The sequence below is a fragment of the Chlamydotis macqueenii genome, chromosome 9, assembly GCF_036417535.1.
Source record: "Chlamydotis macqueenii isolate bChlMac1 chromosome 9, bChlMac1.mat, whole genome shotgun sequence".
Lineage (NCBI taxonomy): Eukaryota > Metazoa > Chordata > Aves > Otidiformes > Otididae > Chlamydotis > Chlamydotis macqueenii.
Genome location: NC_141564.1, coordinates 19,049,323 through 19,064,276, shown reverse-complemented (window position 1 = coordinate 19,064,276; position 14,954 = coordinate 19,049,323). Strand labels below are relative to the sequence as shown.

The following is a 14,954-nucleotide window of genomic DNA, read 5'->3' as shown; positions in this document are numbered from 1 at the left end:
TTTCAACCTTGTCCAGAGATCTTTGGTCATTTAACTCCATTCTGTGTCCCTGTCCCCACAAGATGTAACTTTTAAAAGAATAAATCAGATACTTGAGGGATGCGGGCTCATGTGGACAAATGTATTGAGGAGCCTAGGGCTCTTTGATTTCCCAGTGCCTTTGTGGGTCTGGACCGTAATGTTGACTATCATCAGCTTATTGAGAATAGCATAGAACATACCTCTTCGCTAACTATTTTATTATCCCTAAATGCCTACTGCGGAGAAGAAAAGACAATATAGATCCCCACATGACTCGCCATGGAAACACTGATCCTGGGGGGAAACAGCCACTCAAGATCAGTGCTGTCCACTCTAGGCAAGTACAGAAACATGCTGGTACAGTGCATGAAAAAATGTTTGTAGGTGTATGAGTTACAAGCGCAAGTATCTGATCATCAGCCACTGACAGGGTGAGTGTAGCCATTAATTAGAAACTGAATTTGCATAGCCTGCAACTCTCAAACATTTTTATGAATAAATTGATGGTCATCCAAATACTTGCAAATGAATTAATTAAGAGAGATGATAGGATTCTACAAATAACTAAATGAAACTAACCATTTTTAGTAATTAAAACATTTTATCCTTTTAATTATTCACCTAATTCTACTAGGGAGATTATTTTTGTCTAGATCAGTGGAAAAATCATGACCTGTTACTATTTTTTTTTTATCTTTATGTCTTTTATCTCTTGACAGTGTTGGTCTATCCAACATATAAAAAAATAAGGCATTAGCTTGTTAGCGATTTGCTTCTTAGGCAGGATTTGTGAAAATTTAAAGCATTTAAAATTCTCCAGCTGGCTGCTGTCTATTTTGACTACTACAAAATTTGCTCATACCCACAACATATTTCTCTTGTCCTTTGGTAATTAATAGGCTAGAAATGGGAAAAAAAAAAAATCTCTGTTGCCCTGGCACCGTTAGAACAGGAGCTATGAGGCTCTGAAAAGTGTGAAATACCTTATGCTATGTTTAGAGCTGATTGTGTTATTTGGTGGTGGTGGCCTTGAAGTATTTTGATTTCATTGTAGAAAACAGGGCTGATCTGGACTAATTCCAGCTGAAGCTACAGGATTTGAAGAATTAAGCTACAGAACATAATGAAATTATTCAGTCCCATGCAATCTGATGAGCATCACTGTGTGTAATGGGGTGTGTGTGTGTGTGGTTGCATCTGAAGCTGGTTGTATACCATTGATTACAAAAGTACCTTTTATACATAGTGTAAGATAATTACTTTGTATGAAAAGCAGACTATTTTAAAGCATTTATTTTAATACATACATTTAGCACTAGTTTTCTGTATGTGGGTATATTGTTAGTGGTTAGTATTCAAGGCTAAAGCCCTTACCTTTGTGCTGATGCTGAAAACTATCAATTATAAAACACCTAACAATGTTCTACCAATGAGTGCTCTCTGTTAGCAGCACATTCCTATTCCTCTCTTTAAAAGACAGATATTGCTGTGTGCAGGAGCACCGAGACTGGGGTACCATTGTTAGAGCTGATTAAGGGGAGGAGGAACTGTTCAAATTTTAGGGTTCTTTTCTTATCAGACATCCATTGAACTGAATAGCATTTTGTTTTATATCACACTTTTTATAGCCTAGATATCTCGGAGCTCTTTACAAACTAGTCTGTTTCAATAATAAATATTACTAGTATAGGGAATGTGTAGGCATCTATTATGCGATCTGCAATAGCTCGTCTACTCTCTGGCGTTTGAACAATGCATTTAGGTAATAGGGTGATGGGAATAAGTAAGACAGTTTTATTTGTGAGTGTTAAAATAAATGTTTAAGAATCTTAGCATTGAAACCAATAGTAGGAGAAAAATATTTGCCCTGCAGCTTGTAATTCAGTAAAATCTGCTTAGCATCTGCCTGGATACAGAGTTGCGGTAGGCAAGAAAAGCCAAAGCAGTAATTGTTTGGTGGAGGGATGGAGCTCTTGAAAGAAGTAGTCCCAACCTACAAACATCTCAGAAGTGGCTTAGGACCACAGTAGAAACGGTCCTTGTCACTGAATTGTCTTTGTTAGAGTGGTGGACCTCAGACTACATGGAGCAGGTCCAAATTTCAGCTGATTTTCTCTGCACTGTGTGTGAGGAGAAAATAGGAGGGGGCATGTCATAAATGCTGAAAAGGCAGTGAGAAACAGAGAAGGGGAAAGGGGAAAATAAGAAAGCAAAGCACTAAGGTTTCTGTGCATTTCTTTCCAAAATTGCTGGATCAGTCTCAAACTGTACTAATGCAGAGTTGTCCTCCGTGTCCTGAGTAAAATTACGGCATTGCTAGCAGAGGCTATGAAAAAAATATGCGTCTATAGCTTAGCCACCACAGTTCACAGTCCAGCAGAGTGCAAACTAGGGGAGACTGGAGAATTAGTAAAATCCTGTGTTGTCTCCAGCTGTACAGATTGTCCTGAATGTGGTCTGTCTTACAGGTACAGATACGACAGGCTTACAGCTACATGGATGCCTTTCTCTGACTGTGCACCCCAGATGCATTTTCTCTTTCTTTTCTCTAGATTTCTGGCTATTGGTGCCCCAGCTATCTTTTCCTGTAGTCAAGGTCTCTCTCTCTTCTTTCTCAACCTCCATCTGCTCTCATCTCCCTTTCAACTCTTCTCTGGCCCCCCTCCTTCAACCTGGACAACACTGCACTTCTTTTCAAAGCCTTTATTTTTAGGAGAAAATAAAATACATGAAATCTGAATGACTTCAAAACCATATTCTGGTGCTTTCTCTTGCTTCTCAGTCCACTATTGTTGTTCAGACAGTGTATAGAGCACTATATCAAGTAATTGGGTATTATCTTCTGGACTGTAGTTCAGGCGCTAAAAATAGCATATTAGTGACCACTTTGTTCCATATGCCTCCTTTACAAAAAGAGCTAACGGCACTTTTTCAGGTTTTCCATGTTGGAACATTAACTTCTAGCAGAGGTGCTATTCTTTTTGTGGTGAAAGCAAAATAAGTATGAGCTGGATATGATCGTCGCTTCCATGTAATGTTATAAAGCTCGTTGCCACATGATTATTTTTTGTCATCAGACTCATACTTGCAAGTTCAGACTGACATGGTCTCCACTGCTGCTGTTTGACAGCATTGCTTTGTTGTTCTGCTGTTCTTTATCCTGTGCTCTAAAAGACTGTGGAGGGCACTGACAAAATCTCCCTCATTAAGTCAGCCACCAAGTGGGCCACTGTTACCAAAAGTGGCCGATGATTTTGGTTTTCGGCTCGCAACATCTCATGGGAGCCTGGTTATCACAAATGATAAGCAACTGCCTTCTGCAAATCATACTCACATAAAGTATATTGCCTGGGTCTCCTAAATTGAGGAACCCAAAATACTTGGTCACTTTCTGAAATCATCTCTGTGCTGTCCACAATCAGGTAGATGATCTTCAGGACTTGGCAGTGGTTTCTATCTCTTGATGTGTAAAAGGATCAAGCGTGGTCCTGAAAAGTTGGCTTGAAGGCCTATTTGTTTGGAGCATCTCTTCCCATGTACCCCTTTCTGTTGTGTTGTTGGGGGACCCCTGGAATATACTTTTATTTCTGAAAGTCCTACGGGTTATTACCCTGCTCACTTCATCATCAGCCCGCGAGGTCAAGCTTCTGCATGTCACTGCAAGGTGATCTCTTTTTCTTACTGCAGATGTTGAGAAGGAGGATGACCAGCTGACAGTAAAATTGCTCGGTACTGATGAGCCCTTGGCTTTGTTACTGTGGTAAAACATACATCATTTGACAGCTGCTTGTGCATGGAAAAAACCATAGATGATTAACGGTTTCCTGTCTTTTCTTGCTACTGATCTTCTTTGCATATGACAGATGAGACTCAGATGTCTTTTTTTAAAAGACAGGGAGAGAAAGGGAGAATATTTAAACTTGTTCTCACCTAAGTCTTTTATGCTATCCTAAGGACCTTATTTGTAGTAGAGATTTTTTGTGAATTTCAGCTCTGCTAAAATGATCGGATCTCTCATTCAGCTTTAAAAGGGAATATATATTCTTCCTCTTCTGGATTTTTTTTTTTTTTTTGCAAAAGGGTATAATGCTAATTTTACTTATTCAGAAATTAAAATAGCAAACAGTTTATATGAGGTGTTGATAATTACCTATATTACTGTAATGCTGTGACAGATGTTGGCAAAAAGAGGCAGAAAATGCCTACAGCTGTGCACTCCATGACATCCAGTTTGTACTCAGACAGAAGGCTAACAGATGTTCTGAACTGTCACTTTGCCTAAATGTTTTTAAAGTCTAAGGACCTGCTTTATAATTCACTAGGGCCTCGTTTGGTTTCACAGAGGTCCTCAGAATTCCCATCTGTGACGATTAATGTTGAAGACTTTTATAAATCAACCCCTGTCCTTATTAGCCCTCTGCAAATAGATATTGTGTATCTGTATACTCCTGAGACTTCTATTTTTTTGTGACCTAGTTATTAATTTCTGCAACTTGTATATAACATAACTCTCATTTTGAGCAAAAAGAGAATTGAATGACATGAATACAGCTAGAGCAACGGAGTCTAAAGATTGCTGATGTATGTTTGACTGACCTCAGAATACCTATTTTAAAATAATTTTTATGCTCTTCCTAAATGCTGTGGTCGTTTCTAAGGTGGCTGTAAGATGCTAACAACTTTAAACTGCTTGTTTTCCTAAAGGAAAATATAAATCTTGGTTGTATTAAAAAATAGCACTTAAACAAGCACATTCAGCTGACAGAGATATTCTTATTCCTAGAGAATATTCCCATTCCAAAATGAGAATCCCCATTTAAGGGATACTTTAAAATACAAATCAAGTTTCATGTGTTAAATTAAATTCAAAATGGAGATGTTATAAAAGTGAAGTGTATGTAGTATGTACGTAGAAAAATTGACATTTAAAATAGTCTTCAATCTTTAAGCTCCACCCAAATTTTCCAGCATACCTTTAGATAAGCAAAAAATGTGTTTCTAGTGTAAAGCAACTTAATACTTTATTGATAGTTGCCATTTCTTTTTAAAAGCTGGATTCCTGTTGTACAGTAGTTTAATAGTTTAAACATTGTGCTAGCATAATCAGTGTTTGGCCTCCTCTGTTCCCCAATCCTGTATAGAAGCAGAACTCCAAATTGTACATCTTTCTGGGTTTGTTTCTAAATTACTCCCCACACTTAATTACGAGGATGAGAGGGATGCCTTATTCCTCTTTGTTATAGGCTAAGCTCTCAGTAATCCCAAACAAAAGAGCCAGTTCTGGAAGATATAGGATTTGCTAGCAGGATTATGGTCTCATAGATAATGATGTGCAGTCAGCAGAAGCGAAGCTTTATTTTAATTCAAATAAGCTAGTAAACAAACCACTGACAAGTCTGCTGGTGAGAGTAACTGGCTTCTGTTGCCACATTGGCAGCTAAATTATAGAAAATCTATTATACTCTGTTCACCATATGTTTAATTTAATACAGATACAAATTAAACTATCCAGAGTGTCTATTAAAATAACAATACATATTTTTTAAATATATGAATGTTTTAAGATACATTCCCCTGACCTTAAGAAGGGCAATGCTGATTCGGGAGACTACAGCAGAACACATGCTATAGTCAACAGATTCTCTTCAACAACAACAACAACAGTAATTTGAAAAACCCAGAATATTAGTAGTACAGTTTTGCAACAGATAATGAGGTTAATTGGGGTGTTTTACCTTCTAAGCGTCTGCTCTCACACACTTCCCTCCCCCTAGGTTCCTGGGCCTGGGATTTGATAGAAGTGGTTGATATCTAATCCGTTGTATACTTTTTAATTCAGTGCCAGCTACAGTATGAGATATTTGCCCTTTTCCTGCTGCAAATAGCTATCCCTCATTTCTGAATATTCTTATTTATTAATGTTCTTTCAAATAACCTGGATTTCTTGAGCTGTCAGGAACCTTGAAATTGCTATTCTGTAATACTGATGGAGGGTTTCAAATTATGCTGAGGGATTTCTACTTAGGGCCTACGTTGTTCAGAGGAAGAAGCATTGAGGACAATGTGTTGTGGCCCACTATGGACCCTGATTGTTATCTTGAGTCCTATAATGGCTAGAGTTGAAAACAGGTTTTGGAAAAAAAAAAAATGAGAAGAATCGGAGGCAAATATTGTAAGTGTCTACCTAAATCAGAATGTTTCCAAATAAACGGAATTTACCTCATAAAATCACCAAGTCACTACAGGTTATGGGGATCAGCAGATGTTACTATGATGAGATGGTGATGGTAGACTACTTGAAACCGTGCAGAAACCATAGAGAAAAAAAAAAAAATTAACCTCCCCAAATTCATCCTTAAGTCAATGATGATGGAGAAAGTGCCAGGCAGAATATTGCCAGTGAAGAGCTTTCTGGCCTTCACTGGGAGCCCCCTGCCAAGATTGGCACTCTCCCTTCCAGTTCCAGGTTGTTAACAGCAACAGTAATCACATAATGAAAACCTAAGATTTGAGAAATGACCTGCATGCGGGTTGTGGATTGTCACCTTACTCCATGCTAATATATTCAGAATTTAGCACTCAAAGTTATGTTTCTCACATCATTTAAGATGTAAGAACACATGCAAATTCCATTTTTGCATGTATGGAAGTACATGTGCAGGGAGTCTCCGACTCCTGTAAATATGCAGTAGCATATGCCACGTGTGTAACAGGCACTACTGGACTGTGTACTCTCATAGGTACAGTACATAGCGTGTGCGTGGGTATGAGACATACAGCGTGGAGTACATATATACTGCGTGCACATGTATACATGTTGTATGGTTTTTTTATTGCTGTTATTTGCCAAAACATTTTCAGAATCAATATATATTTGTAATGCAGGCATAACATACACAAGAACTTAATAGTTACTGGAAACAAGTTTCAGTTATTTGATAAATTCATCTTTAGTGTGTAAAAAAAAAGTCCAGTTCCAAAGAAAGTTACCATCTAAAGAATTTAATATAAGAAGGTGTCAAGTGCCAGAGGTATTTGGACAAAATACAGGATGTTACTGGTGCTACATTTTCTGCTCTTCTTCCCGAGAGATATTTATCCTGTACCACGAGGTCATCTTTCAGTAAAGGAGTATTTGGCACCGCAGCTACCCATCGCAAAAATATCGCAGTAAATGCTGAGGTTATAAATGAGCAGGTTTCGGGTGTTTCATAGCAATCATGAAAAAATCTGAATAGTTGAGAAATCTCCAGTTTTAGGAGGCACAATGTGAAGTTCTTACATACGTTTCTATGCAGTGAAAGGCCTGCCCGCTGTGCAAACCTGCGGCCCCTCAGGAGCCGCTTTGGTAAAGTACAGGTTCTTTGCTTTTAAGTAACTGGATTTTTTACCGTCGTATCCCAGAGGGGTGAGTGGAACAAGGGGGAAAGAAAAAAAAAAAAAAAAAAACCTGCTATCGATGTGTCGTAAGAGTTCTTCTAAAGCTGTAAGGTGGTGGGAAGCTTGTCCACCCTTTCTGAGGGGTGCGTTTCCACGCGTGCCCACCGCAGTTCTCACACGGGGCTTTTTGGTCAGAAAAGCCTGAACGTTGTTAAAACGAAACGAGAGGATAAGAACTTCTGGAAATGGTAATTTGGGAAGCCCTTTCCCTTTGGGGAAAAAAAAAAAAAAAAAAAAGCCCCAGAGGAAAAGACGAGGTAGCGAGTGAGGGCCTGGCTCTCCCGAGGTCCCACGGAGTGCGACGTGGGCGCAGCAGCCTCTCCCCGAGCGCCTCTCCCCGGGGCCAGCGGGGGCTGCGGGCGCCGCTCTCCCACCCGCTCGCCCTCGCCGCTGGCTGCGGCACGGCCGGGCCCGGTCCCGCGTGGCCGGCGGCGCCCGGGGGCGGGTGGTGACTGCGGGGCAGCCCGCTGGTGTTAAACTTTAATCTCCCTCCGTCAGTGATCCAGAATGCGAAGCAAGGGCTCGTTCCGTTTCGTGCCAACCTGAATTCCTCCGGGGAAGATGAACCCCGGGGCGCGGAGGGGAGCGGGGCCGGTGCGGGTACCGCCGGGGCAGGAATATTGGCTGCGGGTGAGAGGTGCCAGCAGGAGCCTGGCTCTTCCTTCCTCCTTTAAACCAGAGTCAGTGGTTTGTCCCGGGTAGGAACCCCAAAATTCAGAAATTATTTCTTCTCTGGACACAGCTGCGGGTCAGAGCCCCGCACTCAGCCCCTCTGCGGGAGAGTGCGTCCGGCAAACGCCTTCCTGGTCTGTTCTGTTCGGGTATGCAACGTGGAGATATAACTGTATTTCGTAAATGTGGAGTGATCCGCTATTTTATCTGCGCGCCTGGGTGCAGGTGGGGTTTTTTCCGAGTTTAAAATTAATTGTGAACTCCAAAATCTAGGACATTCATTTTACCACCCCCTGGGATCGGTCTCGGCACAGAGACTTGAGGGTACCGATGCCCGTGTGGGAGCCCAGCTCTCCGCGAACAACACGGGCGAAAAATGCGCGTTGAGATGCGAGTTTCTTTTAGAGCCCTTCCAACCTGTGGTTCATTTTTTTTTTTTCTTTTCCCTACAAAAAGTCTTAGAAATTGCTGCAGAGCGTTAGAAAGTTGCAGCCACCCAGTCTACGCACTGATGATTTCGTTTCTGGTTATCTGCAAAATGAGCTTTAAGCCAATTTCGTGCTTCAGACTAAAGAGAGGGATTCGTATTTCCCTCCTAGATGCGTGGCATTCCTGGAATCTCTTTGTCAGCTTGCCGTAGGATGCTGCTGTAATTTGCCTGGAAACTCTCTCGAAGATTTGTATACCGCGGTTAAGAACGATGTAAAATTTCTGAACCGTCGGGATACTGTGACTGGAAAGGAAAAAAAAAGAATCATCTTTCCATGATAAATCGGTGTTAAACTGTTCAGTGTGGTTCCCATGTAACCCAGAGAACCACCGTAGCTAGCAAAATGCTCTGAGAAATAAAATACCTCTTCAGGAGGAGCGGTACTTTCTTCCTGAACCAGGCCAGTTTAGGAAAGTTCTTGCACGTTTTCCTTAACTTTGCCACGTTTGCATCTTTTATGCCACTTCTCCCCCGCGACCCCTTGGCATCCACAGGAGGTTGCTTGGCGTGGAGGTGGGCTCTGCCACCCTCCCTGGGAGCCTTCCCTTGGCGTTTAACCTGGAGGAACAGGTCCCCTGGAAGCAGGGACACCCCCCTCCCCCTGTGCGGGGCCGGCGGGGCCGCAGCCGGAGAGGCTCCCCGCACCCTTCCCGTACCCTCCCCGCTCCGGCGGAGCGAGCTGGCGCGAAGATGTTTATCCTGAGACGGAAAATGGGTTGTTGAAAAACAAGCCATGTGCAAATAGTTTAATTTTCCGTTTTGATGCTTATCTTTGTCTCCCGAATTTCATCGGAGAGGCTTTAATTGGCGTATGGGTAATAGTTCCTAAATAATCCCTTATTAGATGACTTCAGACGAGTTGTGAACCAATACCGTCTTAGTCCCAAAAGTGAAAGTAGAATTTGAAGGCGCGGGTCATTTTTTGTCAAAGGGCTCATTTGAGCATCTTTTAGTTTGCTGAAAAAGCTAATTAAAGAATGTTTGAAGGTTAAAGTCATTATTCCGTGCTGTTGTCGTGCTACAAGTGAGCCGAGTTTTGTGAAAACACAAAGGGCAGAAGTCACAGAGGTGGATTACTGTCAGCCCGGGCTACAGAGGCGCAGAGAGCTGTGGCGTTAATTCCTATAGAAAGGTAGACAAACACAGGCACTGACTAACAACTTTCCCGCAGCGCCCTATTGTCTAAGCACTTTCTTTTGCTTTGGGGCTCCCCTCGAGTTGCCGCAGTCGCAACCAGACCCAAAACCGGGTAACGGGGAGACTTTCGGGCGCAGAACCCTCCACCTGGGAAACGATTTCCAAACCAAAAATAGCCGCGAGGCTTGGCGCTTCCCTCTAATATTTTTTTTTTCCCCCTTTCAGTGGTGCTAATTTATTCATGACTTAGCAGTAAGTTAGCAGGGCGCAGGAGTGCTGCTGCAGCCCGGAGCGCCCTCGGTGCTCGCTGCCTCCCGGGGGCCGCTGCGCGCTGCGGAAGGGTGCTGAGGCGCACGGACACGCCGGGTGTCCACCCGCCGGGGAAATGCCGTGGGCTCGTCCCGGTGGCCGTTAGCACGGGATTGCGCCTTTGTGTGTGCGTGGACCGCAGATTGCAAAACGGCGCGCACAAAGATCCGCGCATACATCGCGCAGCCGGGGCTCCCCAGCCGCGCCTCTCCGCTAACCGCTGCCTTCGCCTCTGAGCTGTTTTGCCCCGCTTGCTTTTAAAAGTCTAGATTTTTAGGTCTGGCTGCAGCTACAGCTCTCCCCAAATTCAGAGAAACAGATGTTTGAGCTGATTAGGGATGGGGCGCAGGGGGGAGGGGAGGAGGGATCCCTGCAGCTGCAGCTCAAATAAATATATTGATAAAATATTTCAGTGTTAATAAATAAGCAGAGATCAGCTCGACCTTGCGAGGTCTTTATTTTAATTTTTTCCCCCTATATACAAAAATCTTTATCAAACCTCTATTCTATGGCTTCAATAAACAGAACCCATTACCTCACAGCAGCTTTTGTTGGCCTGTATACAAGCGAGAACAAAATGGTTATTCAGGAGAACGCTTTCGATTTTTATTGTGTGTAGTATGCACAAAGAGCAGTGTTATTGTATTAAAAAGAACCATCTGTAGCAGAAACAATGGCATCAAATTATCTTTGAATACCCACTGCAAAAATATAAAGCTTTTTTATTATTCTTCTGCTGTACGGTGGGGGACAGAGAAGTGACTTTTTTGTTGTTGTGGGTGCATTCTTATAACACACACACACACAAAACCAGCCGTTTGGGTTTTTTAAGCCATAAACGATTTTTTTCCCCTCTTGTTCCAGGGACTGCAGTTAAAAGCTAGGGCTAGGACTTGGAGGATGTGTAGGCAAACGGAAGGAGAGCCGGGAGAAGAAAAACCGAAATGGATTCATTCTCTGTCCTGGATGGAGGAGGAGAGGAGAAGAGAAGGGGACGTGCAAGCTTCCTTCAACTGCTTCTGTCCGGTGCAAAGTGCTCAGAGCCCCGGGGCTCAGCCGGGCTCAGGAGTCCGCGCGGACTTTCGCTGGAAGCTGCCAATCAAACCGCTAACTCGCCACCACCCTGCTCTGGCACCGACATGTAAGTAGCTGCAGCAGAACTTTGACATTCACAGTTTTTTTTTTCCTCCCCCCCTCCTCCCTCGTGACCTCTAAAACGATCTGGAAACGTAGCTCCCACCTACGACCCGCCGCTCGGGGCTCCGCAGCCTTAACCCTGGGGACTCGTGCGCGGATTTGAGCTCGGCTCAAATTGCGCGGTAGCTGATGGCGACCGTACCGCTGGGCAAAAGCGCTCCCCGTCCCCTGCCCGCCCCTCTCCCCCGCAGCGCACGGGGTGCTGGAGCGAAGCCGGGACACTCCCCCGCCGCCCCGGGGTGTTTCAGAGGGCGCCGTTATTTTGGCGTTCCCCCGTGGGGTGAGCCGCGGAGCGCCGGGGAGGTGGGGGGCAGGTCCCAGCTGCGCAGCGCGCACCGCACTCGGCTACAGGCACTGAGCCGTCCCGCGGCTTCTAGCGATGCGCTGCCCGTTTCCTTTTGCCCGGAGGCGCCTCCGGCCCGGGGCGCTCCGCGCCGCGGGGGCGGTCGGGGCCGTGCGCGGGGTGCGGTGTGGCGGCCCGGGCGGGGGTTACCTGTGCGCGCAGGGTGCGCGCAGGGGCTGGCGTGGCGGGTGCCCTCTGGCGCCCCCTGTCGGCGGCGCGGCGCGCGGCCCGCGCCCTCGTGCTGGCGAGGCGGCGGCGCCCCCCCTGCCCATTCCCGGGCAAAGGGGGGGTCCAGCCCCGGGAGGGGGCTCCCCGCGCGCTGGAAGAGGGGTTACACCGGAGGGGAGAGACGCAGGGCAGCCCCAGGCAGGGCTCTGGCTGAGCGCGGGGGGGATGCCCGGGGAGGCTGAGAATAAATCAGTGTATTTAACTGCCTCGGTGTAACGCTGCCTTCTGATGCACGGCAATTTGAGGTGGGAAGAGATCAATTTTGACATTTTGGCTTATTCTAATACCGTTTAAAGGGAAGCTCTTTTTAGTTACAGTTAGCGAAGTTGAGGTTGGATTTTTCCCCTTTTTTCCCCCCTCTTTTTTTTTCTTTTTTTTTTTTTTTTTTTTTGGTAAGAATTTGGTAGATAAAGGTTAATCTTGAGCTGAATGATAGAGCTGTGATTGACAAGAGAAAAGGTGTTGAGGGCAGGTCGAGCTGTCTTATTTACAGCCCGCTGCTTGCTATAGAGCCTTTGTTAGGACTGGAAAGCTAATTTAGTGCTGATCAAAAGCACCACAGAGTTAAAGGACTGGTAATGACTGCTAATTTCATTTCAGCCTCATACATCCCCAACTGCTGTAATTAAAGACGTGCTATTTAAATACAGGTGAAGAGTTTTTGTAGTAGGGGGAAAGTGGGTAGCCGGTTACAATTTTATTTATGCTTAATATGGTAAAAGACCAACATTTGATTTCTGATTTTAGCGATTTGCTTTTGTGCGGTGTTCCGCCTCTCCCGAGCGGAGCTGTGCGGCAGCGGCAGGGTGAGGACGGCGCTTTGCAAGCGAGGGGTGCGAGACCCCACCCGGCGCGGGTTTATTTTATTTTTAATTATTCCCATCAAACGGCAGTCAGGAAACATCGGGAGCGCTGGGGAGAGGGGAGACGGAGGGGCATGTGTCAGCTTTTAAGTGCCTCTGCGGAAGCTCGGGTCCTCATATTATTATTATTTTTAATTAAATTATTTTACCACTCCACGGCTGGTTCGCTGGCTCTGAAACCGTGTAATTTCACAACCGATGTAACAGTTTCTTTCTGGGAAACATCAAAGGATGAAAGCTCTACATTCTCGTAGTTGGTTAAAATTGATACAAAAAAAAAAAAAGAAAAAAAAAAAAAAAGGAATTTAGCCTTTAATCTCTTTTTATCCACGGAGACCAAAGATCCGCACTCGACCCCGCCAGGTCCGGGCTCTCCCCCTCTCCCGGGGCCGCGCCGGGCGGGAGGCGGTGCCCAGCGCGGGTGGCGGCGCCCCCTGTCGGCCGCGCCGGGGGCTTCCCGCCGCCCGCGGGAAACTTCCGCGGGAGCGGCCGCGGTGAGAGCGGGCGGGAGGGACGAAAGGGAAGGCGAGAAGCCAGCGCCTGGAAGTGGTGTGGAGTTGCGGGGGGGTTACGGCGAGGTCGGTGAAGCGGGGACGGGCGAGGTGAGCTGAGAGCCCAGCCCAGACATCGCGGAAGGGAAAGCCGCCTTCCGCTTGTGCGGTTGGCTCTGTGGATATACAGACGTTTTAAAAAAAAAAAATTAAAATGCCACCGATTTGTTTCTAAGCAGAGTTTTCCGAAAGCCTGGCTCCTGTAGAAATGTGGATGTGCGTTGCTCTCACATACCGAGGCGGAGCGGGGCTGCTGCTGCGGGACCACGCCGCCAGCTCGGGCTCTGCTTGCCGGGCAGCGGAGCATCCTGGAAACCAACTTCTGCACCAAAACAGGGATTAATTATCCCTCGTACCCAGCTTTGGTGTGCCAGTGCTGTCAGCCAACGCTAGCCTTTCAGGGACTTGTGCTGGTGTTTTCCTCACAAGGTGTCTTACACCAGTCAGCGTTGACAGGTGTTGCTTGTGAGCAGTGTTGAACGTTTCCTTTTCATTAAGGATTTTTTTTTTTAATGGCATGTGTTTAAACCCGAAGCAATAAAGTCGTCTCGCCCCCCCCCCCAAAAAAAAAAAAAAAAAAAAAGAAGAAGAATGAACACCTCCTCCCGCAATTCCTGGAAAAGGAAGAAGCGTTCTCTTAAGTGAATGCCTGGAGTGGGTTTTTTTTCTTCCTCACTGTGGAGATGGCAAATTTAAAAGAAACCTGGGTGATATAAAACGATTAGCCAAAATATGTGAAGTGCTGTATTGTCACCAACTTTTTAGATGAATTGGCTACTTATTTTATAGGCATCTGCCTAGCTGTGTGCAGTGCATTTAACGGCTGTGTTTGCGAGATGCGGTAATACCCAGCACGGTTTTTGCGTCTTGCGTGCGAAGAGAAACACTAATGGAAACCAAATTATTTCTGCTAAATTGGGGTTATTTTGTATCTCCTGTTGACAGCCTGGATGAGAGTCATAACGCCGCAGTTTTCCTATTAAATGAATCCTACGGCTGTTGGTCTCACACGAAACTTTTCACTGTAGAAATTATATACAAATAGATTTTTGTAAAAGATTATTTCTTGTCGCGCCGGGTATACTTTCTCCATTCTCTTACTTTGGTCGTCGCTCGAGACTCCTAATAAGGCATTTCTGCAGTAAGAGCGCCCAAAATAAAGACATAGCACTTTCTATAAATAATAGCAAGAGCCCCGCATAGATTTCCTACACAACGGAATTCCCCGATTTCCTTTCCCGTTTCTTTAATTAACGTGCGTTGGGCATATATAACTCTGAAATTAAGCAAAAATATACATCTGTATGATCTGTCAAGCTAGCTAGAAACAGAGCTATTATGGATCAATTACCACAGGAAACGGAAAAAAAAATACAGAGCGCTCGGTACAGACGGTTTAGCGTCAGGAGGGACTTTACAAAAAATGTCGTGACTCCTGCTGAAGAAGGGTGAATGATTAACCCGGCTCGGGAGAGGGGCTGTCAGTGCCCCCCTTAAAACAGCCGTTCTGAGGGGGGCTGTAAAGGAGTCGTAAACTCCCCCCCTTCTAGGGCAGAAGTTGGCACATAAAACCGAAGGTCCCGAGTGACCGCTTTAACCAAAACGCGCTTTTCCTGGGCTCAGCCCCTGACTCAGATGCCGGGTTTTCTTCCGCGGCCGTTCCCCAAGGGAGCAAAGGCTGTAAATCGGGGATCAGGCCCCAG

At 45.2% G+C, this 14,954-nt stretch overlaps 1 protein-coding gene across 4 annotated transcripts in view; it reads left to right on the top strand.

The window, feature by feature from the left end:
- LOC147599726 (uncharacterized) overlaps positions 1-14,954 on the top strand; it is a 249,732-nt gene that overhangs the window by 203,244 nt on the left and 31,534 nt on the right. For 3 of the 4 annotated variants that reach the window (XR_015259353.1, XR_015259355.1, XM_086754604.1), the window contains exon 3: positions 10,934-11,210. Coding sequence is in view for 2 of the 4 variants with exons in the window: in XM_086754604.1 (XP_086610730.1) it covers positions 10,934-11,210 (277 nt within the window). In the remaining 2 variants the exon portion in view is untranslated. Of the gene's footprint in view, positions 1-7,990; positions 8,092-10,933; positions 11,211-14,954 lie in introns of those variants that run through there. The other variant, XM_086754605.1, reaches the window with a different exon arrangement.